Source organism: Anthonomus grandis, chromosome 2, assembly GCF_022605725.1.
Source record: "Anthonomus grandis grandis chromosome 2, icAntGran1.3, whole genome shotgun sequence".
NCBI classification, from domain to species: domain Eukaryota; kingdom Metazoa; phylum Arthropoda; class Insecta; order Coleoptera; family Curculionidae; genus Anthonomus; species Anthonomus grandis.
Window position 1 is genome coordinate 1,803,588 of NC_065547.1, and position 24,842 is coordinate 1,828,429.

The following is a 24,842-nucleotide window of genomic DNA, read 5'->3' on the forward strand; positions in this document are numbered from 1 at the left end:
GATAGAAAAAAGAAAAAACTTAGTCGTTGTGGGTATACAAAAACAAGGGGTTGATGATGACACCACTATGAGGAAGGTAGTGAAAAGTATGAACGTTGGGGCTGATCAGGATATATTAGATGCTTACAGAGTGGGAAAAAAGGTGGATGGTCCGATTGTCCTGAAACTTGGGAGCGAAGAATGTAAACATAAAATTCTAAAGTTTGTCAGGGAAAAAAGGGCATAAAAACAAATGAATATGGACTGGATGGTAGAAACAACATATACTTTAATGAGGACTTAACTCACTATAACCAGACATTGTTTAAAAAGGCACGAGAATACAGAAAAAATCATAATCTCAAAAGTTCATACTGTGTAAATGGAAAAATATACCTGAGATACAATGAGACTGATCCACCGGTAAGAATTAAACGTCTTGAAGACCTAAAATAGTAAGATCTTGAAGATTAAAACAAACAATAAACATTTAATACTCTTATGTTTAAAGAACTACAAAATAATAGCTTAAATATATTGTATATAAATATACGTAGCTTAAGAAACAAAATGGACGATATAAAGGAAATTTTAAAGCAACAAACCTATATAAACATTCACATATTGGTTTTAACAGAAACATGGATCTTTCAAAATGAGACACAATTTTATAATATTGAAAACTATTCTTCCGTACACAATTGTAGGAATACCCGAGGAGGGGGCACAAGTATTTATTTAAAAAACAATATAGACTATACAGTAAAAGATACATCCTTTGTAAACTTGGAAGAGTGCAATTTTTTGTCAATAACCTTGACTAAACTTGAATGTACTATATGGAGTATATACAGACCACCGAGCAGCAATGCACAAAAATTTATTAGTGAACTGGACAATATCATGGAAAATGAAAAAAATCCTTGCTTAATTATAGGTGACATAAACATAAACTTATTAATAGATTCTCACATAGTAAATGAATATAAAAATGTAACATCAATCAACGCCTTTGAAATAAAAAATAAGCTAACTATTGACAATGCTACTCGAACAACACAAACAAGTAAAACAATACTAGATCATATCATAGCAAATAAGAACCTACAGTGCAAAATAAAACTAGATGATCATATGGTTTCTGATCATAAAATAATAAAAATAACTCTTAATAGAAAGGTGGAAAAATACAAGAAAGAAAGAATTATTAAATATAAATTAGATGAAGAAAGGTGGATTCAAATGGTGCAAGAAAAACTACATGGAAAAAATAATGGTGTACAATCCTTCCAAGAATTGGCTGAGATTATTATTAACTCTAAAAACCAATGTTCTAATAAATATACACTAAAGATTAGATCTGCTAATGATTGGATTACTCCAGAGTTTATAAGAAAATTAAAAATACGGGATGAACTATATATTCGCTGGAAGAGGATCCCAAATGAGTTTACAGAAAGAGAATTTAAGAGCATGAAAAATACAGTAAATAATATGCGAAAGAATTTGCAACAAAAGTATGCTGAGATGAGATTTAAGGCAGTGAGTGGAGATTCTAAGAAGACATGGAGAGTGATTAATGAACTTTATAAGAAAAAGAAAAACAACAATACTAAAATAAAGCAAATTGAGATAGATGGACAAAAAATTACAAACGAAAAACAAATTGTACAGGAGTTTAATCACCATTTTACATCTATAGGAAAAAAACTTGCTCTTAAAATGGAAAAAACTCAAACTACAACATTTATAGAGGAGGAAACAATAAATACCATTTTCTTAGAACCTACAGACAAAAATGAAATAGTAAATACAATTTCTGAATTGAAACAAAACAGCTCTCCAGGCCTGGACAAAGTTACCACCAAAGACTTAGAAAAATTAACCCATGTAATAGGAGATATTGTAGTGACAATGGTTAATGGAATATTAGAGACAGGAATTTTTCCAGAAGACTTAAAAACAGCAAATATAATACCAGTGCACAAGAATGGAAAATGCGAGGATCTAAACAACTATAGGCCTATTTCGCTACTGAGTACATTCACCAAACTAATAGAAAAAATAATTAAGAAACTTATGACTAGGTTTATAGAACAGAATTTTCAATTCGATGACCAACAATATGGATTTCAAACAAAGAGTAACACCTTGGGAGCTGTCTCGGACCTATTAGAGTATGTGTCAAATGAAATTGATCAACAAAAATATGTTGTAGCTGTCTTTGTCGACCTGCAAAAAGCCTTCGACACTGTTGATATTGAATTGCTGCTAAGTAAAACTAGTAAAATGGGATTTCGAGGCATATGTGGGAGCTTACTAAGGACATATTTAGTAGGTAGGAGACACTACACAACAGTAAACGACCAAAACAGTAAGGCAGAGACTTTAAATGTGGGGGTAGCGCAGGGGTCAGTGCTTGGACCGTTGCTTTACCTATTGTATGTGCATAGCCTAAAATATGCTGGTCTTATGGCTAAGTATTTTATGTTTGCTGATGACACAGTTCTAGTGTTCTCAGCCAAAGACATTAAAACCCTTGAAAAGGAAATAAATGACTCTTTAGATATATACTATAAGTGGCTGTGTTATAATAGGCTTAGTATAAATGCTACCAAAACTGTCTACATGATTGTAAGTAATAAAAATAAAACAAAATGTGATATTAGTGTACATGTAAGCAGTAATAAACTTAAAGAAGTGACAGACTACAAATATTTAAGTTTAAATATAAATAATAAACTTTCATGGAATAATCATATACAAAAAATTAGTGACAAAATATCTCCTATGCTTGGTGCTTTGAGAAGGTGCTCTCACATGTCAAATATTAAAACAAAAAAATTACTCTACAACAGCTTTATTGAACCACATTTGAGGTACCTTATAGTATGTTGGGGAAATGTTCCAAATTATTTATTAAATAAAATACAACGAGTGCAAAATAAAGCAATTAAATTAGTTTATTCTTTAGATTATTACACACCAAGTGATATAATTTATAAAAATACTGGTATTTTAAACATTAATCAATTAAGAACCTATGAACAAATTAAATTTATAAAATGTATACAGTTAAATAATATTAAGACTAGTTTAAAGGGAAAATTATTACAAATTAAAGACTGTCAAAAGTATCAGCTAAGAAATAAAAACATGTTGAGAAATGCATTGGTGCGAACAAAAAAATGTCAGGACTCTCCATTACATCCATTACATGTCTTCAATAAAATTCCAGAAACTATTGTGAATCTAAAAAGCTACAAAAATATGTGTAAAAGACTAAAACAATACCTTAAGGTAAACTAAATAAATATATTAAATATGTAAGGCTGTAAGCCATAATCACTATATTAATCAAGTAATATTGTACTAAATTTATTTAGAATTATGTTCTTAATTTTGTTGTATTTTTTTCTTTTTTTTGTTAAGTTTTAGGCCCTGGTGCCAGTTTGTAAACTGTTTTTGGGTCATAAATAAAAATATTAAAAAAAAAAAAAAACAAACTGCCCATAGTTCCAGGGCAATGCTTTACTATGTTCTTTTATTGTTTATTGTGAAGGTTATTAAAACACGCCTAGCGATACTTCACACCTTTGTTTGCATATACAATATATGTTATTTATTTTATTATCATTCTATTATGTTATTTTAAAATAATGAAAATTTAATAAATCTCGAATAAATTAAAGTAGCTCGAAATTATTATAGCTCGAAAAACATTTGTTAAGAGTATTGCCTGTGACCCATCAAATTTCAATAAGTTTCACGTAGAATCCAAATACCTAATAACATGCAGAGAGTCAAATTAAAAGAAAAAAAAATTATAAAACTGAATTTATTTTATGATAAACACTAAATTCTAGCAAATCAAAACAATAAACGTGCTTGCACTGGGTTTTCCCTGTAAAATGCATTTTCGCAAAACCAAAAGTTGGACCCGACCCAAAATGTAATAAGAAACCAGAGCGTGGCAAAAAAAATCGTTGTGTTGACCGCTAGAGATAAAAAAAAACATAGGGGTTCGTATTAAAATATATCATAGTCTATATCAGGTAGTTTTAACGCCGTGCCGCATAATTCCTTATAAAAATGCAAATTAACAATATCCCTCTCTTGACATGTCATTAAAATTTATCTTACACCCGACGGTCCGTCTGACATGTTTATACCAGACATATTAAATCTTTTTGTAAGTGTGTGCTGTTTTTTTTATTATTTGGGCAAAACTGAAGTCCGTAAAAAATATATTATGACATTTTCAAACAAGGACAATCGACGATGGGACGACAAAAATGTAAATTTATTAATTTCTGTTGCAACAATACAGGTGTTATGTAACGTCTTAGCGCCCATTCGGTGATATTTAACGTTTTAATCCTCCATCGTAGGCGTCGCTAAATTAATTTTAATGCCTACCCGAAGAAAATTAGAATCCACTAAAGTGTCCATTAATAAATTACTATTGGGAGGGGCTTAATAATGAATTATTGAACAGAATTTCAATATAACCAAATATTGGTTTGAACCACCAAAAGTCTAGCCTTCTTTAGTGAGCATCTAAACAATTTCACACCCATGCAATAAATTAGTATTAAAAAAAAAAAAACCATGAGAGATTCCGTGTGTACTCATCAAACACAAAACGCCCTCGGCAAGGTTGTTTGCAGATTTTGCATAATCCGAATTGCCTGCCACTGGTGGCCATCACGTCATTTCACTTTATTCACTCGATTTCGACGCGAATACCGGCTCACCACATTCGCAATTTGCATACTATTTCGTCTGGTATCTGAAATGTGTCAGATGGCAGGAATACCACCGATGTCAGGTGTCCACTTTCATTTAATAGGGCCACATTGATAAAGGGGTTTAGTGGGTAGGTATAAAAGTCCTTTTTTTTCGTTATTCATAAACTGGCTGTTTCATGTGAAACACCTTATAAATTATTATATTTTTGAAATCAGTGCGATTTCTAGATCCAGAATTTAAAAGTATACAGGGCATCTTCTCTAAAATGACAACTTTTTAGTCAAACTTTCGAAGTCAAAGCCAAATATGTTTAGTGATGGTAATTATTTTAGGACATAAGGGATTTTTTTATAGATCTTATTGACTTATAAGCAGATGTGGTGAAAAAATATTTTCTAGATATATCGATGGATTTTTGACAAAACATCGTGAGCGACTTTCCTCGAATTTTACAAGAAATGTTTTTTTCTTCTATTTTTTAATATAATTTTTTTTTCTGAACTCCTAATTTAGATAACTTTAAAAATTAATTTTTCGTAACATTTTACAATTTTTCGTTCGGTAACATCATTACCGTCCGTTTACGCAATACTTATCAGCAAATTATTATCAGTTTATTTACCCTATTTGCTCTGGTAATCCATTCCTATACTTACTTTTGCTGTATTTGAGTACAAGATGTAAATACTGTCAATTTTAAGGCCACTTTTTCTTAAATTAGAAGTATTTTAACATTTTGCAGTGTCTTTGTATCAAAAATTCGTGTTTAATATTAAAAAGTTTGTTTTACCTTTTTTTTCTATTATAAAAGTTGTTTTTTTTATTTAGATGACCCATTCAAGAGGCTACCGCATAGCCATGAAGGCTTTAAAAGATGTCGATCATAAAGATCAAAATAATCCTACAAATCATGCAGAATCAGAGAATAATTTGCAAAATGAATATGCTCTTTTAAGTCCAGTACAATGCAGTAATAGCATTGAAGCAGAAGGTCTAGATCCTAGCAGTATGGGTTTTGAACAAGATCAGACAAATACATCTTTTTTTGATATTGAGAATATTCCGATAATAATGGTGGATGATTTTTCTGCAGCAGTTGACATCGCAACGGATAACGACATAAGAAACTACGTTCCACTTAATCCTGTAAATTTAAATGATCTGGGGGAAACTGCTAATAATGCTTCTTTTATTCGTAATATTGAAAAACCAATCATGCCAAATAAATTAGTAGACTATTCATCCAGTTCAGAATCAGAAAACGATGAAAATAAAACTCCTAAAAAAATAGACGCGACTCTGACGAATAGATTCCGATATAAGATTTTCTGATTCAGAAATGTCAGATCGCAGACATGATATCACCCCAGACATTGTAGAAAGCGCAGGCATAAAGAAAATCAAAAAGATATAAAAAAAATAGTAAAACAAACAGAAAGAGCATTAGGGGCTGGAAAAATGGTCCAAGAAAATCCTTGCAAAAATAAAAGGTGTCAAAATGGATGTGCAGCAAAACTAACGGAACAAGAGCGACATGAGATATTCGAATATTATTGGGGTTTAGACAGTCGTTCCAAACAAAGGGTTTGGCTTCTATCATGCATAAAAGAACGGGAAGTAAAAAGAAGACGAGTAAATGACGGTAACCTTAGTAGAAGAAATAAAACCTTCATTTACACAATAAAATGGAACGAAAAGGAAATTTGAGGAAACCCTTTGTATCTCACACATGAATTTACGCTACACTAAGGAAAATGCAGTAACTGGAATATTTCCCAAAGTCGATCAAAGAGGCAGACACAACCCACCTCATAAAACTTCAATTGAAGACAAAAATGAAGTTCATGACTTTATTAAAAAGTTACCCGCAGTTGCATCACATTATTGCAGATCAAGCACAACTAAGAAATACTTACCCAAGAATTGAACTAGGAATTGTAATTAAGAATTAAGAACCGAACTAAGAATTGTATCTTATTTATATCGGCTTTTCGCAAAAGAGCAATTACAGTCTCGCAAAGTAAAACTAAGAGTATTCAGGAAAATTTTCAATAATGACTTTGATATTGGGTTTCACCTTCCCAAAAAGGATAAATGTGTTCTTTGCAAATCTAGAAAAGACAAAGACGATAAATTTAGTGAAGCAGATGAAGTGAAGTACCAATTTTATATGAAGATGAGTGCAAACAAAACTTTTTAGCAGACCAACAGATCGCAAAAGAGGATGATAGTTTTCTGTGTGCAAGTTTCGACCTTTAAAAAGTTTAAAAAGTATGCCAATATTAAGCGTTAAAGTTAAAAAAAGGTGTAGAGCAAAAAGTGCTTTACGTAGAGGGTTGTAGCCTATGTCAAAAAATAAGTTTTAAAAAGTTCTTAAAATACTGAAACTTTATTGAAAAGACTGTCATAGACAAATGTTCGGCAAATCCGAGAAGATTATTGTTAAATTAATGTACATATTATATATAATATTTTGTTTTGTGTCAATTGACCTAAGGTAAGGTGGGGTAAGTGCGACCAAGAATTTTAATAGTGCCTCTTTACATCTTCATATTTTTTTTAAATATATACATTGCCGAATTAATTTTTGTTTGCGTACTTGTTCAGGAGTTTCCTATAAAGATATAGTATTAAAAATATAAAGACTTTTACAAATTTTGAAAATATAATAATATATATTTTTAGTTGTAGGTGAATGCTCTTTCCCAACCGGAGGGGGAAAGTGCTATCCGATTTTGATATATCTTTAATATAAAATGCGTACCATCAGAAAAAAGGAAGCAATATTTTTAAATTTAAGCATATTTTTTATTTAAACCAAAGGAATGTAACAAATAAGTGGAAATTTGAGAAAAAGTACAAAAAAAACCAAATCCATATCGCAATTTACTTAAGTAAAAACGTAAAATGGAGAAAAAGTGTAAAGCCCCCATCTGACCACCGGTCTATTTAAACTTTCCAAAACTTCATACTTATACAGCACTGATTTGTCTTCTACGTCTGGGAAAATAACAGTATTTTTAGGATATTTTGGCCCTACAGCAGCTTTCATAAATGAACAATCATACATTTTAAATGGCTCAATTATTTCGGTCACTAAGCCAACGTATATTTTCTCACAACTTCGAGATTTGAACGCCACTTTTATGTATGTGCCTACAGATAGATCTTTAGGCTGAAATATTTACTGGAAATTGATAATGATCGCAAAAACGTAAAAACAATTGCACTATATTACGATAGCTGCACTGGTTAAAATAAAAATAAGGCCATGCTTATAATGCTGCATACATTTTTAAAAAAAGCCGCTAACATCCGTCATATTAAAATAACCTTCCTTTTACCTGAACATACTTATATGCCAGTAGATACAGTCCATGCCACAATAGAAAGATTTCCTCGCGGGAGAGTTATCTGGGCACCCTCAGAATGGCCAACCATAATTGCAAATTCGAGAAATCACCCTGAACCTTTTAAAGTTATAAGCATGAAACATTCTGATTTTCTGTCATGGAAATCAGTGAAAATTATTTACAAAGTAACAGTAAGACCCCTCGTCCACGGAGCAACTGGTTTCTGCCTGTTTTAATACTTTCGTCACTTGCCAGTTTCTTGTGCGTCCCTGCGTATTGATTCAAATTGCATCTCGTACACGGACGTACCAGCAAAGTATATAGATTTCAACAAGTAGAATCACTTCTTTGATCGCCTCAAAATGCCCCTTTTTTTTATAAGCGGTCGTAAATCACTTGTAAACTACGCCGGCACCCCTCGCATGACAGGATACAAGTCCGTCCACAAAGTTCACATTAGAAATGCGTTTACGGGGGGCAATAAGGAAAGTATTAAGTTTAATAATATTATTGGGTAAAATCAAGGTTTTTTTATTTTAAAATATTTTGATGAGTTTTGACGCTTATTCATTATGACACATTAAATAAACAACAACTAGGTAATATATTTATGTATGCATCCAGTCGCCATTTTTTAATAGAGGTTGTTTCTGCAACAATTTTTGAGATCGTGCAATCCCCTCTTGCAAAATTTAGGCCAAGTGTCACAAATGTTTTTAACTGAGATTTAAATTTTCTTGACAAAAAGTGGTGCGATAATTTTGTTCAGGAGTTGAGTTTGATGACCTAAAAATTTTAACTAATCTATGTACCGCTCTGTTTTTTTTTTAAGAAATCATAAAAATTTTACATTAGACAGTATTATAATAGAGCTGTATGTTAATTTTTTTCAACTCCTTACACAACATCTCTCATATATTGTATAGAGTTATTAAGATCGGCACTCAGAGACTGTCAAAGAAATTAATGTCGCTACGGATAAGTCGACGATAACGCATCTTAAAACAAGGTGGGACCCGAATGTGCGTAATCGAAAGACATTATTCGCATAAAAAATGACAAAAATTAACATAAAATTAAAAAGAAAAAGAGAAGGAGGAAAAAAAATGACAACGCAATCTCGCGTGCTTCCAATAATAACCCGATGGTGCGTAGGCAGCGCGATACAAGTAGTACTGGTGGTACAGGTAGTGGCCGGTTTTATGGCCACATTCGAGTAGATTTAAATTTACGACTCAGTACGGATTGAAAACGCGACAAAAATGCCATTTATGCCCCGTTCCCGGTCTGTAAAAATCTGGATCGGAATGGAAAAATTCCCCGGTGAATTATAATGTTGCCGCTATACGCTATGCCGTCTGGATGTTTTTTTTTCTTAATATGTCTGGTCGTTATAGCCCAAGCGGCACAGAAAATCTATAATACCACTAAATAAAATTATTTTATGTTAAGCATAATAATAGGCAAGAAAAAAATAGGAAATGCATTCATGTGTATGAAACAATAAATATACCAAATAAGATAAACAAATGAAAAAAATTCAAGAATACAAATTTGTTCAAAACTAAACAAGGACTTAAAAAATAAAATTTATTTTAGAAAAATCCACTGGTTTACTCTTTTTTATTAAATTAAGACCAAAACTAATCTCCTGTTTTTTAGGTGTAATCTGGTATATCCTATCGTCCAAAATATGTCCGATATGTGTAGCTCTGAAGCAAAATTTCTGGGTGTTTTATTGACGAAAAACTTAAAAGTTTTAAATCTCATACTAAATTCACTAAAGAAAAAAACGATCTTCGACATTAATTAATAAGGACAGTCTATTTCACGTTGGTTAAATCACTTTGTAAAAATGCAATTTGCTTTTGGGGATTTTGTAACCAGTATTTAATGGATTCTCTCTTTGTTTTCCACAAGACAATTATTAGATCTGTGAAACGAGACACCATAATCATTTTAAACCAGGAAAAAATCATAATTTTATGCAGTCTATTTATTAAAAAAACTGAACCTCTGATCTATAAATATCAACAAATTAAAAGGAATTTAAAGTAGAAACTTTAAAAATATTGAAATTTATTCCAGGCATTTGAGGTCAATCCATGCTATTTACAGATATTTGAAGTCATTCCTTTAAGATAAGTAAACTTTTTTTAAAGGATGTTACTTGAAGTCATTCCTTTTACTAGTTCTTGGACTTACCAGTCTATGACAGCATAAGAGTATCTTACTATTATCAGTACCAAGGATTTCATCACTGTTCAGTAAGTCACTTAACGAAGAATTGTGATAGTCAAGCAAGAAGTGCATTGATGCCAATGAAAAACAAAAATTGCAATTGAATACCAAGCATGCAGCTTTAGACTCAAATTCTAATTGGAACAAATCAGAAATAAAACATTCCTGAATCCATCTTACCTAGTAAAAGGATAAATTGTTTACGAGAGCATAAAGATATGTAATCCTTTACCAATGGTCTTAAAAATTGTGCTTTTCTTGAACAATTTTATAAAAGGGTTCTAGTGTTTGCTTTTTAAATACTACTGTGATAATTTTTAATTTATATTCAGAAGAAGTTTTTCCAAATTTATTTTAATCCTACGTCATCATGTGTTGGTACTTCTATTCTTTTATGGCAGTAGTTTTTGACAACTTATTATTATTTGAGCTATTTTAAATCTTATTATTGCTTTGTCAAGGAGACTTGCATTGAGATGCTAAAACACATCAATTTCAATTGAACGTCCTTGGTAACTCTCTCGGTAATATTTCAGTTCTGAAAGCCTCCTGTAGAGAGGGTTTTTATGTTCCATTAGCGTAATAACTAATTCTCCATAAAAACCCAATAAACCGGAGATTTAAAGCAAAAACGCGATCCCACTGACCCTGAATGTGAAATGAAAAGTGGCGTACAAATCGATATTTATTTTCGACCAAATGTTTCGTCTAGCTTAAACGAAGTGTATTGTAATAAACCTGGAATGTTGCCAAGGAGTTTAGTTTTAAACTAAATGAAAAAGAAACTCAATTTTTAATTTTAAAGACGTTTTATTGTTTCAGAATTTATTGAAAAGACGCATCTGGAAGGAACCGTTCAAGACGCGATTTACGTTAAACCGCTCAAATTACATCTGGATGGACATCGAAGTAAGCATTAAACGTTTTAACTTTGTTATTTTATATAGATTTTTATGATAATTTTGGTTTTTACATAAAATTACAGGAGAAGACTTTTGACATATTTTAATTAAATAGTTGGAGATATACACAAAAATCGATTGTTCAATTGTACAGGGTGGTCCGGTTTCGATGACGGAAAATTAAATGGCCGACGGAGAACGAAAAAATAATAAGTTTGCTATTATAAATAATATTCGAAAAATGATTCGTTAAAAAATTACAGGGTGTCAAAATTCTAATTAAAAAAATATTTTTTTTTTTTTCTAAACCACTTTAGATATTTTAATGAAATTTGGCACGTTTAGACAGTTAATCAAGACGCATCTTTTCGTGCAAAAATTATTAATTTTATTTATCAGTGGCGTGTGTGCGGGCCGATCTTTATACAATTTTAATTAATTTAATTAAAAATTTAATTAAAAAAATGATGCGCCACTGATTTTTTTTTAATTTATTTTTTTATGAAATCCTTGTTTAATTTAAAATAAAAAACATCTCTTTACTTTTTGTCGTACGATACACCGTTTGCGAGTAAAAATGCTCATTTATAAAAAAACATAACAAGTTAACACATTTAATTCGTTTAAAAATAATAACAAAATAAAAACAATTAATAATTAAAGAAGTTGTTCAAAATGCAGCCCACCGACCTCAATACATGTTCTACACCGAGTTATTAAGGAGTTTATTGCAGCCAATACCACAAAATCTTGATTTTGCATGTCATTACATGCTTCCTGAATTCTTAAGATTAATTCCTCTCTGTTAAATACGGGATTAGCGTAAACTTTATCCTTAATGTTTCCCCAAACGTAAAAATCTAGTGGATTAAGATCCGGTGACCTGGGTGGCCAGGGTATTGGTCCAATACCATTTTGATCATTAATATCATTCCTCCCTAGCCGGCCAATCCACCTTCGAGGGTAATTTTATTAAGCCAGTTTCTTACACCTATTCCAAAATGTGGGAGTGCTCCATCCAGTTGTATCCAACTTTCATGTCTCAAATTAATGGGTAAATCCTCAGTGTAGTCCGGCAGACTATTATTTAAAAACTCCAGAAATAGTTGTGAGTTTAGCCTTGGAGGTATAACGCCCAACCAAACATTAACGGAAAATTCATTTTGAAATGATCTTGGCCGAATTGCATGAGGATTCTGTTGTGCCCAAACATGAATGTTATGAAAATTTATCACTCCGTGTCTTGTAAAATAAGACTTATCCGTCCAATCTTGTGTAAAAAGTCGGGATTTTCTTCTGTTGAGTTTAAAAGCCACTGACAAAATCTTACTCTCTTTTCAGCATCACCAGGGTGTAAACCCGGAACAGGCTGTAGGTGATATGCATGCCTGTGGTCAGCGTGTAAGGTTCGCAATATTTGAGATTTAGGAATTTGTAGTTGTTGAGCTGCCTTGCGAGAGCTCAGCCTTGGATTATTATCAAAAGTGCGCAGTACACGATTTTCATTATTATTTCTCTGGTTTCGGTATTGTTTATTATTACCACGTAGACCAAAGTTCCTAAAATTTTGATGTGTTCTAATGAACACGCGAGCATCTGGAATTCTTCTATTTGGATACCGTCCATCCAAAACCGTTCCATCACAAAATCCATAACAAAAATGAATATCAGCGTATTCATTACTTGAAAAACACATTTTTCACAATACTTTTAACAACACTGTTAACAATAGCAAAATTAATAAGTTAACCAACGCAATAATTTGACTTACTTAAATAATTAACTGTCATAATAAAATACAAACAATCCGTCTTTTGTTTTATGCATTCATTGCCTTCTTGCCGGCATTATTATATTCATTATTTATTTGAATTTCGGAATCCAGATTCTTGTGTCTTTTTTAGAACCCAACAGAATAATTTAGTCTTTAATTAAATTTATTTTCATATTTTTTGTTTAATAAAAAAAAATCAGCATTTATAAAAATGTATTTTTTTACTCGCAAACAGTGTGTCGTACGACAAAAAGTAAAGACATGTTTTTTATTTTAAATTAAACAAGGATTTCATAAAAAAAAGAAATTAAAAAAAAACAGTGGCGCCTCATTTTTTTAATTAAAATTAATTAAAATTGTATGAAGGTCGGCCCGCACACACGCCACGGGTGAATAAAATTAATGATTTTTGCACAAAAAGATGCGTCTTGATTAACTGTCTAAACGTGCCAAATTTCATTAAAATATCTAAAGTGGTTTAAGAAAAATAAAAAAAATTGATTTTTTTAATTAGAATTTTGACACCCTGTAATTTTTTAACGAATCATTTTTCGAATATTATTTATAATAGCAAACTTACTATTTTTTCGTTCTCCGTCGGCCATTTAATTTTCCGCTATCGAAACCAGACCACCCTGTATAAATCTCAAAAAATTGCATGCTAATTTTCAAATTACTTAGAATTTTACACAGAATCCAACAATGCAATAATAAACAAGGTTGCCACCAAAAATATTAATCATTGAGCCACCCTGTATAGTAAAATTTACTTAACATGATTTATATATAAAATTGTTTCTTAGAAAACGCGTTTTCTTTTACTGAAAACCCCATTTGAAGTTAACAAAGTTATCGTTGAAAAAGTCCATAAGGAAAAGTGACACTGAAACCAAAATTACTTTAGTTCAGTCAGCTTTCAACCTATAACAGTATATAACAGTGACTCATCGTTAGCATTAGGGCCATCGAGACGGTTGCGCGGTGAGAGACGTAGCTAGCAGCGGCGTAGACATTTTTAAAGAGTGATTTTAGTATATTATATAAATTATTATTTATTTAAGCACATAATAATTTTATTATGATTTCAATATTATTGTCTCGTTTAAAATAAATAAAAATATTTAGTGTAATTTATAATAAAATTATAAATAATAATTAATTTATAATAGGTATAATGAAATTATAAATGTATGTAGTTCAATATACAGGGTGTCCCAGCGAAAACGAAACAGAGGTATTTTTGGTATGAAAAAAAAATTTTTTTACAAAAATCTCGAACACGTCGATTTTATTTTCGAGGGGGACAACTTTTCCTTACCAAGGCACCCTCATACCAGTAACCCTCTTCGAGGGGGTGGGATCACCCCTAAAATCTTAAATAGAAAGAGGGGTCGTGTGATACCTTATTTTAAAGGTCTTTTAATCCTGAATATAACTGCCAAATTTGAAGTGGCTAAAATTTTTTATTCGGATATGACAGCTTGTCAAAATTGTAGAAACAGCGAAAATGAAAAAGGTATTTTGAACCTTTTGAAGTCCTAATTTCAAAGGGGTCACTTATTAATTAAGAGGCCACCCTAATACCTGGAACCCTTTACGAGGGGTTGAAAGCACCCCTTAAATCTTAAATAGAAAAAGTGGTCGTGTCATTCCTTATTTTGAAGGCCTTTTTACTCTGAATTTAAATGGTGACTTCTGAGTGACTGATGGATATCTTGTGGATATAAAAATAGCAAGAAATACAATCTTTACTGCCAGTAAAAGTGGAGGGATAAGAAATACCTACCCTTTTCCTTTTGTGTCTTTTAAATAAAACAAGTTTATTTAAATTACGTCAATTTATTAAATGTTCAAATTGTGCCCCGCCTACTTCCATGCAGGAATACAGCTCAAAACGATGCCTGATGTTTTGTAGAAATTCAGGTGTTATCATCTGACACTCATTTATAATTCTCTGGCGTAAGTCTTCTAGGGTGTCTGGTTGGGTAGCGTAAACTTTTGTTTTTAAATGCCCCCATAAAAAAATCTAATGGGATTAAATCGGGTGACCTAGCTGGCCATTCCATAAAAGGTCCTCTCCTTCCAATGCAACGATCAGGAAATATCTCATCAAGATATTGCCTCACACCAGCAGCATAATGTGGAGGCGCTCCGTCTTGTTGGAAAACGACTTGATCATCATCAGAATGATTTCCGCCTTCCATTATTTCTACTATTCTTGAATATACGGCATTTTCCAAGAGATCTCGGTACATTTCTCTATTCAAATTTCCGGCAGCACCAACAATGGAGCCGCCCAAGATTCCCGCCCGAACATTTAACTTCTCAGGGAACTGGGTATGAACTTCACGAAACTGGCCCGGATTTGCATTTGACCAGTAGCGGCAGTTATGACGATTTACGTTGCCATTAAGAAAAAAAGTACATTCATCTGAAAAGCAAATGTTGTAAATAAGACGCGGATTAACAGTTATCATATCACTAAGCGATTCACAAAATTGCACTCGTCTGTCAAAATCGTCCTCATTCAGTTCTTGCACCAGATGAATTTTGTAAGCATGGAATTTATTATGCTTAAGTATCCTATGAACACTACTTTTGCTTACTCCTGTACTCGTCGCCAATTTTCTGACACTTATTCCTGGCTCGGCATGAAGTTGACTTAGGACAGTTATTTGCATTGCTTCATTGACAACAACAGCATTTTGAACTTCACGCTTTTTATTTAAGACACTGCCAGATTCCCTAAATTTAGCAACTATTTCTAGAACGTATTTTCTGTTGACTCGTTTTTCTGGATGAAGGTCATTAAATTCTTGTACCATTCTATTGGCACAATTGTTATGCCGAAAGAAAAACTCTATCATCTCAACTGCAGCATCTCTCTGCAGTAGAATAAACCATTGCTAACAGTGTTTCAACACGTAAAAGACTGGGTAATAATTTTAAACTATTTAAATAAATGCTGCTTTATGAAAAAAGTACCAATGATATTTAGCAAGCTAAATAAATTCTTCAGATACTTGTGTTTGCATTTTATTTGGTATTTTGCTTTTATTTATGATATGCTGATAAGGTGTAATAACAATAATATTACCAATACTAATATATTTTTTATCATGTTTTAATGAAAAAAATTGTAAGAAAGGGTTTTAGGCATAAATGTTTATTTAAAGCATTTTTTCCAGAATTTTATTTGGCTTTCATATCCAGAAGAAATCCATCAGTCACTCAGAAGTCACCATTTAAATTTAAAGTGAAAACGCTTTCAACATAAGATATAACACGATCCCTCTTTCTGTTTAAGATTTAAGGGGTGCTTTCAACCCCTCGTAAAGGATTTCAGGTATTAAGTGGCCTCTTAATTAATAAATGACCCCTTCGAAAATAGGATTTCCTTGTTCTTTTAAAAATATTATCCAAAAAAGAGTCCATAATACCTTTTTCATTTTCGCTGTTTGCGCAATTTTGACAAGCTGTTTTACCCAGAGAAATAATTTTAGCCACTTCAAATTTGGCAGTTATATTCAGAATTAAAAGACCTTTAAAATAAGGTATCATACGACCCCTCTTTCCATTTAGGATTTTAGGGGTGATTCCACCCCCTCGAAGGGGATTGCTGGTATGAGGGTGCCTTGGTAAGGAAAAGTTGTCCCCCTCAAAAATAAAATCGACGTGTCCGAGATTTTTGAAAAAAATTTTTTTTTCATACCGAAAATAGCTCTGTTTCGTTTTCGCTGGGACACCCTGTATGAAGGAAACTTTGTTGCAATAAACAAGTTTTAAATAATAAATATTGTACCTCTATAATGGTTAAAACCTATTAATATTGTACCTCTATAATGGTTTCATCAGAAGAACTTGAAGAAGAATCATAGCTATCACTATTTCCAGAGCCAGGAGTGATAATAAGTGGTTCCACAACAACTTCAATGTGATTATCCAAATCCCACATTTTTTGCTCCTCTTTCACCACATGTTCGATGCAATTTTGCCAGTTGGTGGGTGTTACATTACCGATAGCTTCATTTAATAACACATTAAGGTCATTTAATTTAAACGTTGTATTCTTGCTGGCCACTTCGCCTTTTATTTGTGCCCATATAAGTTCTATCGGGTTAAGTTCACAATGATACGGCGGTAACTGCAATATTGCAACCCCACTGTTTCGCGCCATTTCATCAACTACATATTTAATATATTGTGCTTTGTGGACACGAACAATATCAAGCAATTGTGCCTTAAGCATGTCTTCGTCAAATTTTATATCGCCTTTTAATTTTAACCAATCTTTTATATCATTTTTTCGCCAAGCAGTCGTGGGTATTTTTTCCACTCGCCGACTATGATAAGGTGCATTGTCTATCACTATAACTGAACCGGGCTGCATACACTTCAACACGGACGAAAACCATTTTTCAAAAACCTCAGCGTTCATGTCTTCATGATAGTCTCCTGATTTTCTGGATTCAAAAATATTCAGACCTCCTTCTAAAAATCCAGAGTCACTACCGTCTAATTATATGGGTAATAATTAGACGACGACCTTTTCCAGAAGGCGATTTCAAACCCGTCTTGCCATACTTTTCCACGGGTGTGTCCTTCATTAAGCCATGTTTCATCGGTATAATAAATTTTTCTTCCTTCGCGCCGATGTTTACGAATTTCATCTAAATATTTCCTTCGCCACAAAACAATCTCTTTTTTGTCAATCGAAAAACTTTTCCGGTTCCTTTTTAAATAACGAAAATTTAAGTCGCGTAATGTTCGCTTTAAAACACCAACGGAAATTTTAGGTAAATAATAATTGTCACTATCAAGTTCGGCCTTAATTTTCTTAATAGTTGGAATCTCATTTCTAAAAAAAAATCCGTGCACTTTTCGCCTAATGATATATTTTATGTCCTCATCTAGATCAATTTTTTTCCTGCCCCTTTTTTCTACTTTTTTTTTTGTTTTCATTAACTTTAAGAGACCTGAAAACTGTTCTGGAACTAACTTTTGTCAAATCTCCGCATAATTCTGCCGCGTCCTCAACCGACAAATTTTGGGATTTTTAGCACGAACACTTTCATATACAGTTTTAACTAGTTGATATTCCGCAGAAGTAAAATAATGTCTTTTTGCTTTTTTGGCAGGCGGCGGGACAACTTGTCGAAGGTTCTTCGTTTTCCATATTTAACAAAAACACCACAATAAACAATAAACCCGCAAACACGCCCATGGGATGTATCAAATCAACGCATAACAAGGAAAGCATGTGTCTGCGTTTATAGGCGTTGCCATTCTGTTAAAAGTAATGACTGTTTATCTCGCTGCCCCAGTTACCGCGAAACAAGAGAGAAAAGGACAAGTAATATACTTGGCACCACTGCGCACTTTATGCGAGCAAGGCGGGACTATGACAATAACCACTGAGTTCACACAATTGGAGTAGAAATATTATTTTAAGCCACTCTAGTTGTGTTGCTTGTTGGTTTTTTTTGACGTCACTGACTATTATAAACGACTTCGACTATAGAATCAAGTTTTTTGCATAAAATTGGTCTACAGGGTATCTCCTATAAAATTGTGAAAGAATTATAAAAGTTCGGAGTTATAGTAGAAAACGTCCATGAATAATTCAAAAACTCACAGTTTCAAGTGCAATCTAAAAACCTCAAATCCGATGAGTACGGGTTCTTGGAAGGAAAAAATGACTCTGGTTTAGAAAGTATTAGACTCAGAAAAATGGTTTGTATATAAAATGAGTCCTCAGAAAACAGGCTTTTCTTCAGTGAAAACCCTATTAGAGTATCTCAAAAAGTAATCAAGTTATCTTTGAAAAAGTTTAGAAGGAAAAGGTACACTGAAACCAAAATTGTTTTAGTTAAATCTACAGGGCGTTTCAGAACCATGGGATCAAACTTCTGGGCGTGGTTCAGTGCAACAGAAGAATCCATTTGAGTATAGGAACCCATGTCGTGTTGTTGCCATGTTGAGTATAGGGCCCTAAGACGCGTTTAAATTTATAAAAAACGTTAGTTACCTAAATAGGATCTGCTGCGTTTATTTTTACCTTTTGTACATGATACCATAACAACAATTGTTTAAAATCAACGCTTATCAATGTCATGTTAAAAAATTTTATAGCTTACAATTTTTAAACATTTATTGCTAATGGAAAACTTTACCAATCAAGAATTGGCGGATATGCATTTGGCATACGGAACACCAAACTGCAATGCACGAGCAGCATCGCGGTTGTATCATGAACATTATCCCAAACGACAGCATCCTGGATACAAAAAGGTTATTGCGGTTCAATAGCGGCTCGCTGAGACAGGCATGTTTAAGACCAAGATGCACGATACTGCTGCTCGAACCATAAAGCCGGGCGTCCACCGAAAGCGGTGCTGTGCTGTGCTGGGTGGAGCGGCGTTGAGCGGTGCTGGGTTGCCAATGCATTCTTATGAAGTACCGTCCACTAAAGCTGGGGCGCTGTGCGGCGAGACAAGCTATGTCGTGCGGGGCCGCATGACTTCGCTTTGTGTTCGATTGACGCTGTGCGGAGACGGGCAAACTCGTTTTGTTTTTTTTTTATTAATTACGATAAAAATGGAACAATTCATTGAAACTGTGAGATTAAATCCTTGCCTATGGAAAGTAGATGAAAAGAACTATAAAAGTCAAGACGCACGTGATATTGTCTGGGAAGAAGTCTCAAAAAAGTGCAATATAACAGACGGTAAGTTTAAATAAATAAAATTAAAATCACACAAATTCACACAGAATTAAAAATTAAAAACAAAATTAAACACAAAATTAAAAAATCACACAGATTGGTCCGAAAAAGTTAAGATAGAAAAATGAACTTTATTTCACTCCATCTTTTAACAGAATTAGCTCTAGAGTCCCATAAAGTCGTAAAAGTCACTATATTATTTATTTGGCATCCTGTATTTTAAAAACAGTTGGATAAAGATAAAAGTGTGATACATTAAAGTTTTTAGAATCTAGTGTGAAATGTGAAATCCAAAAAAGTAACAATATTAGGCTGTTTCATTCAAAATAAGCGAGTAGGGGTGTAGTTTACAGTAGTGTGGTTACGTAAAACACCCTGTATACCTATATTATTTATCTATATTCCATACTTACCTAAAGTAAATGGTTACTAAGGTATAGGGTGTTAAATTTTAATATTTATTTTTATTTATTCTTTATTTTAACTCGAAAAGAACCATTTATTCAAGAAATTTGGTACAGGATACTTAAAATAAATACAAAACGTACGACAATTTGTTTTATTACTCCTGGTTATTTACATAATTTTATCTTGCCACGGAATCCTTCCTGTGTCAGAGTTAAAGTAGTTACAAAAGTTCTGCCTTATGGCAAAAGATTCAGCTGTTGCTCTTACACCTCTATGTGCTAATGGCAACCACTGATTTTCAGGCAAACTTTTTCCTAATTGTTCTTCATTTATATTAGGCGATCTACCTTCCCTAGTGCCTAAATAATTATGTAGAACACAGGTCGCTTTAATTATGCTATCTATACTCTCCAATTTGCATTCCAATGGACGTTTATAGATTCGAAATCTTGCTGCCAATATACCGAAAGTATTTTCTATAACTCGTCTAGCTCTGCTCAAGCGATAATTAAAAACACGATTTTCTTTATTTAAAGATCGTCTTGGAAATGGTCTCATTAGATTTACCATGAGCGGAAATGCCTCATCTCCGACTAATACGAAGGGAAAATTATATTCATTATAATTTTCCATGAGACTAGGTTCAGGAAAATTAAACGAATTTGTTTTTAACCTTCGCCCAATAGGACTATCAGCAAATATTCCCCCGTCACTAAATCTGCCTGATGACCCAATGTCGACTGCAATCAGTTGATAATTGGCACTTGCTATGGCCATCAATACTACAGAAAAAGTTTTCTTGTAGTTAAAAAACGATGAACCTGAATTCGGTGGGGCTTTTATAACCACATGCTTGCCGTCTATAGCACCGACACATTTTGGAAACTGCCATCGTTCTCTAAATTCCAATTCATAGGCTTTCCAAGACTCTTGGTCGGGCATTTTCATGAATGTCGGTTGCAACTGGGACCAAAGGGATGAACAAACTTCATTAACTATCTTTGAGACAGTTCTTTCTCCTAAACGGAAACTATATCCAATTGTTTTGTAGGAATCGCCCGTCGCTAGAAATCTAAAAAAAAAAGTTTTTTTTTTTAATTTTATTAATATTTAAATTAGTTTTTTTTTTTAGGAAAAGAGGCTAAACGGGTATGGAAAAAGTTAAGGGATTCTTTCAGGGACGCTTTAAAAAGGCAAAATGAATGTAAAAGTGGGGACGCAGCACCTGCGGTAAAACGGTTGTGGGTATACCAAAAACAAATGGAATTTTTGATTCCATATATGACCAACCGAAAAAGATGTTCCAACGTAGCTGACACGCAATCATCAAACGAAAATACAATGGAAACATGGCCACATGAAGAAATACAAACTCAAAACGAACAATCACACAGTGACTTTGAACACACGGTAGTGACTGACGAAGAAACTCAAATAAGTAGTAGAGAAACCCAAGAGAAAAATCCTGAGTTTATAGAGCCTGTTAAGAAGAAAAAAAGTCAATGGCAAGAAAACGTTGTATCGATAATGAAACAACAAGCTGAAAAAAGGGAGGCTAGGGCTGCTGAGCGAGACGCTCAAAGAAAAGAATTTGAACAAAAATTGCGGTCGAATGATCCTCTTAAGGAATTTTTCAACAGTATGTATTTAACAACAGCTGCTATGCCTCCACATTTACAAGTTTCCATTAAGCGAAAAATATTTGATGCTGTTACTGAGGCGGAACTGAGTAATTTTACGAGCCACGCCAGCAGCAGCACTGGTACTCACGGTTCCCAACATTACTTTCACACACTACAGCCACCCCAACATTCGAACTCAATTTATAATAATCATAATCATCATCATCATACTTCTACTCCGCTACCGTCACCACAATCAACATCCAACCAGTCATCAAGCGACGAAACTGCAGGAAGCTACTTTGGAAATTGGAATTTAGATAATCCATAATTATTATATTAATATTACTATTAGCTATTATAGCAGAAATATTAATTATTTATTTAATACCTATTAGATTATTTTTTTATGATGGAATAAATTTGTGTCAGGAAAAACTAAAAATATTACTTTTAAATAATCAAAAAAATAACTTACCTTAAACATACACCCAAACGCTCCTCTGTTGTGACACTTTCTCGGTAGTTCGTATTAAGCTTTATAATTTCAAATCTTATTAATTCATGAATTTCCACAAACTGAGCTCTAGAAAGCCTAAAGTAATTTTTAAACTGCTCATCACTTAACACTGGAATTAATTTATGAAATTCGCCAAATTGTTTTCGCTCTACTAAATGATTTGATATCCAAAATCTGTGTTTTCTTTTATCCGCCATAAGCATACAACTTAATAAATTATTTGTATGCTCATCTTCGGAATCATCCTCTTCTGAACTTAAATCAAAAAGATTCTTTTCAATTTCTATATTATTAAACATAATTAAAAGATTAATAATTTATAAGATCATATTATGCTTGCTAACGCACGACAAACTTTTGGTGGACTGTCCAACTACAGCTTTGCCCAGCACAGCACAGCATAGCCCAACGCAGCACAGCACAGCACCGCTTTCGGTGGACGCCCGGCTTAAGAACGGTCGAATTTGAAGCAGAGGTGCTTCAGCGAGTTGCCGATGAACCATCAAATAGCACACGTGACGTCGCTAAAAATATGAATACGAGTAACGCTTCTGTCTGGCAGGTACTACACGAGCAACAACTCCATCCTTACCACTTCCAGAAAGTTCAAGGTATGACTGCAGCCGATTATCATCCTAGAGTTCAATTTTGTCGATGGCTTCTGAATCACATCATTGCACAACCAAATTTTTTACGATATGTTTTGTGGACCGATGAAGCCTCTTTCACAATAGACTGTATTTTTAATAGTAGGAATAGCCATGTTTGGGACGAAGAAAATACTTTTGCAATTTTTCCAAGAAATCATCAGCATCGTTGGTTTGTCAAGGTATGGGCAGACATTGTTGATGATTATTTAATTGGGCCATACCTTTTACCGGAACGGTTAACAGAACCTATTTATTTGCATTTCTTGGAGGAAATTCTTCCAGAACTCCTTGAAAATGTTGCACTAAACGTTAGACAGCAAATGTGGTTTCAGCATGATGGATCGCCGGCTCACTTTGCTGTACAAGTACGCGAGTATTTGGCTCAGCGGTTTGGGCATCGTTGGATTGCCAGAGGTGGAGCAGTTTCTTGGCCTCCTAGGTCACCCGATTTTTCTTCTTGTGAGGACATGTAAAGTCTTTAGTCTACGAAACTCCAGTAGAATCAGAGCTAGACTTAATTGGATGAATAACAGCAGCATTTGAAATCATTCAAAACGAGGATCAAATTTTTAGTGTAGTCCGCCGAAATCATGTGCGGCGTTTAAATCGGTGTACTGAGGTTGGAGGAAGACATTTTGAACAATTGTTGTGATTGTATCATATACAAAAGGTAAAAATAAATGCATCAGATCCTATTTAGGTAATTAATATTTTTTCTAAATTTAAACGCGTCTTAGGGCCGTAGTGACACATTTCCGGACATGGGTTCCTATACTCAAATGGATTCTACTGTTGCACTGAACAACCCCTAGAAGTTTGATCCTATAGTTTTGAAACGCCCTGTATATTTAACTTAAAAACAAGTGTTTTACATAGACTTAATCTACAAAGTATTTTCTATAATATTCTGAAAGAATTATATAAATATCTTAAATAGGTTTGGAGTTATAAAGAAAAATGTCCAAGAAAATTTCGAATGTGTTCCCAAATCTCAAATCGGGTGGGCACGGGGTCTTGAAGAGCAAAACTGGCTCTAGCTCAAAAAGTATTTAACTCAGAAAAATGGTTCTTATATGGAATGAATCCTCAGAAAACACGTATTCTTTCACTGAAAACCCCATTTGAACACTTCAAAAAATTATCAAGTTATCATCGAAAATGTTTAGTAGGGATTTAGTTTCTTTTACAACCATTGATAGTATAATGAATGCCCCTTAAAATAATGTATCACACCATGAGGTAGCTATTTGATATACCAAAGTTTGGCGTAAATAAAATATTCATTATTTCTAGACATTTTCGCTAACTATTTGCTTACACATTCACCGATTTCATTTTTTTGGTACCGTTGAATAGAGAATTTTACGCTGCTTACTATGATGTATCACACGATGGGGGTTCCCATTTGACATATTAAAGTGAGGTTAGCTGGAGGTGAGGAGGTGATTGACAGAACTTCAGTAAATGCATAATTAAACGTCCCCCAGTATATCTAATTTGACGTGTTATTTTTAAGTTATTAAGGGTGGATCGTTTTGAAATGAAAGCACTGTATAATGTGTTTCTTGGGATGTATCTTCAATTGGTGGTACCTCAGAATCTATTTTACCAAAGTATGGCATATGACTCCTTAAATTGCTCAAAATTTCACGTAGATTCCAGAAATGCCTTAACGTACCACTTGTCTTCAAATCACTTCATTATTTTGAGAAATATTCAAACAAATTAAACGTTATAAATAGTTTCTTTTTTAACTTTACGTAACCGAGTAATTGAGAGCCTTGAGACTACCTCAATATAGACGATTTGTTTTTTTCGGTTTTATTACTCGATAATCGGTTCGCTTGAAATCGCATAGACCGTTACCAGATGTGCCGAAATCGAGAAAAAACCTCTTGAAAAAATAAAGAAACCGTT

General features: G+C 33.2%; 2 protein-coding genes across 5 annotated transcripts in view; one reads left to right on the top strand and one right to left on the bottom strand.

Moving 5' to 3' along the window:
- Positions 1-24,842, top strand: part of LOC126750302 (A disintegrin and metalloproteinase with thrombospondin motifs 9-like) — a 354,367-nt gene that overhangs the window by 193,804 nt on the left and 135,721 nt on the right. For all 4 annotated transcript variants that reach the window (XM_050459873.1, XM_050459877.1, XM_050459874.1 and 1 more), the window contains exon 4: positions 11,148-11,234. In XM_050459873.1, the coding sequence (XP_050315830.1) occupies positions 11,148-11,234 (87 nt within the window). The remainder of the gene's footprint in view (positions 1-11,147; positions 11,235-24,842) is intronic.
- Positions 19,379-22,699, bottom strand: LOC126750304 (uncharacterized). Its single transcript, XM_050459881.1, has 2 exons — positions 22,234-22,699; positions 19,379-21,205 (listed from the first exon to the last, which is right to left on the bottom strand). The coding sequence occupies exons 1-2, from the start codon at positions 22,572-22,574 to the stop codon at positions 20,302-20,304; spliced, it is 1,245 nt and encodes a 414-aa protein (XP_050315838.1). The 5' UTR covers positions 22,575-22,699; the 3' UTR covers positions 19,379-20,301.

Coding starts and splice junctions, on each gene's coding strand:
- LOC126750304 (XM_050459881.1), bottom strand. CDS start 22,574: ATGTTTAATAATATAGAAATTGAAAAGAATCTTTTTGATTTAAGTTCA. Junction 21,206..22,233: donor CGTTTGGGTGTATGTTTAAG/GTAAGTTATTTT, acceptor TTTTTTTTTTAG/ATTTCTAGCGACGGGCGATT.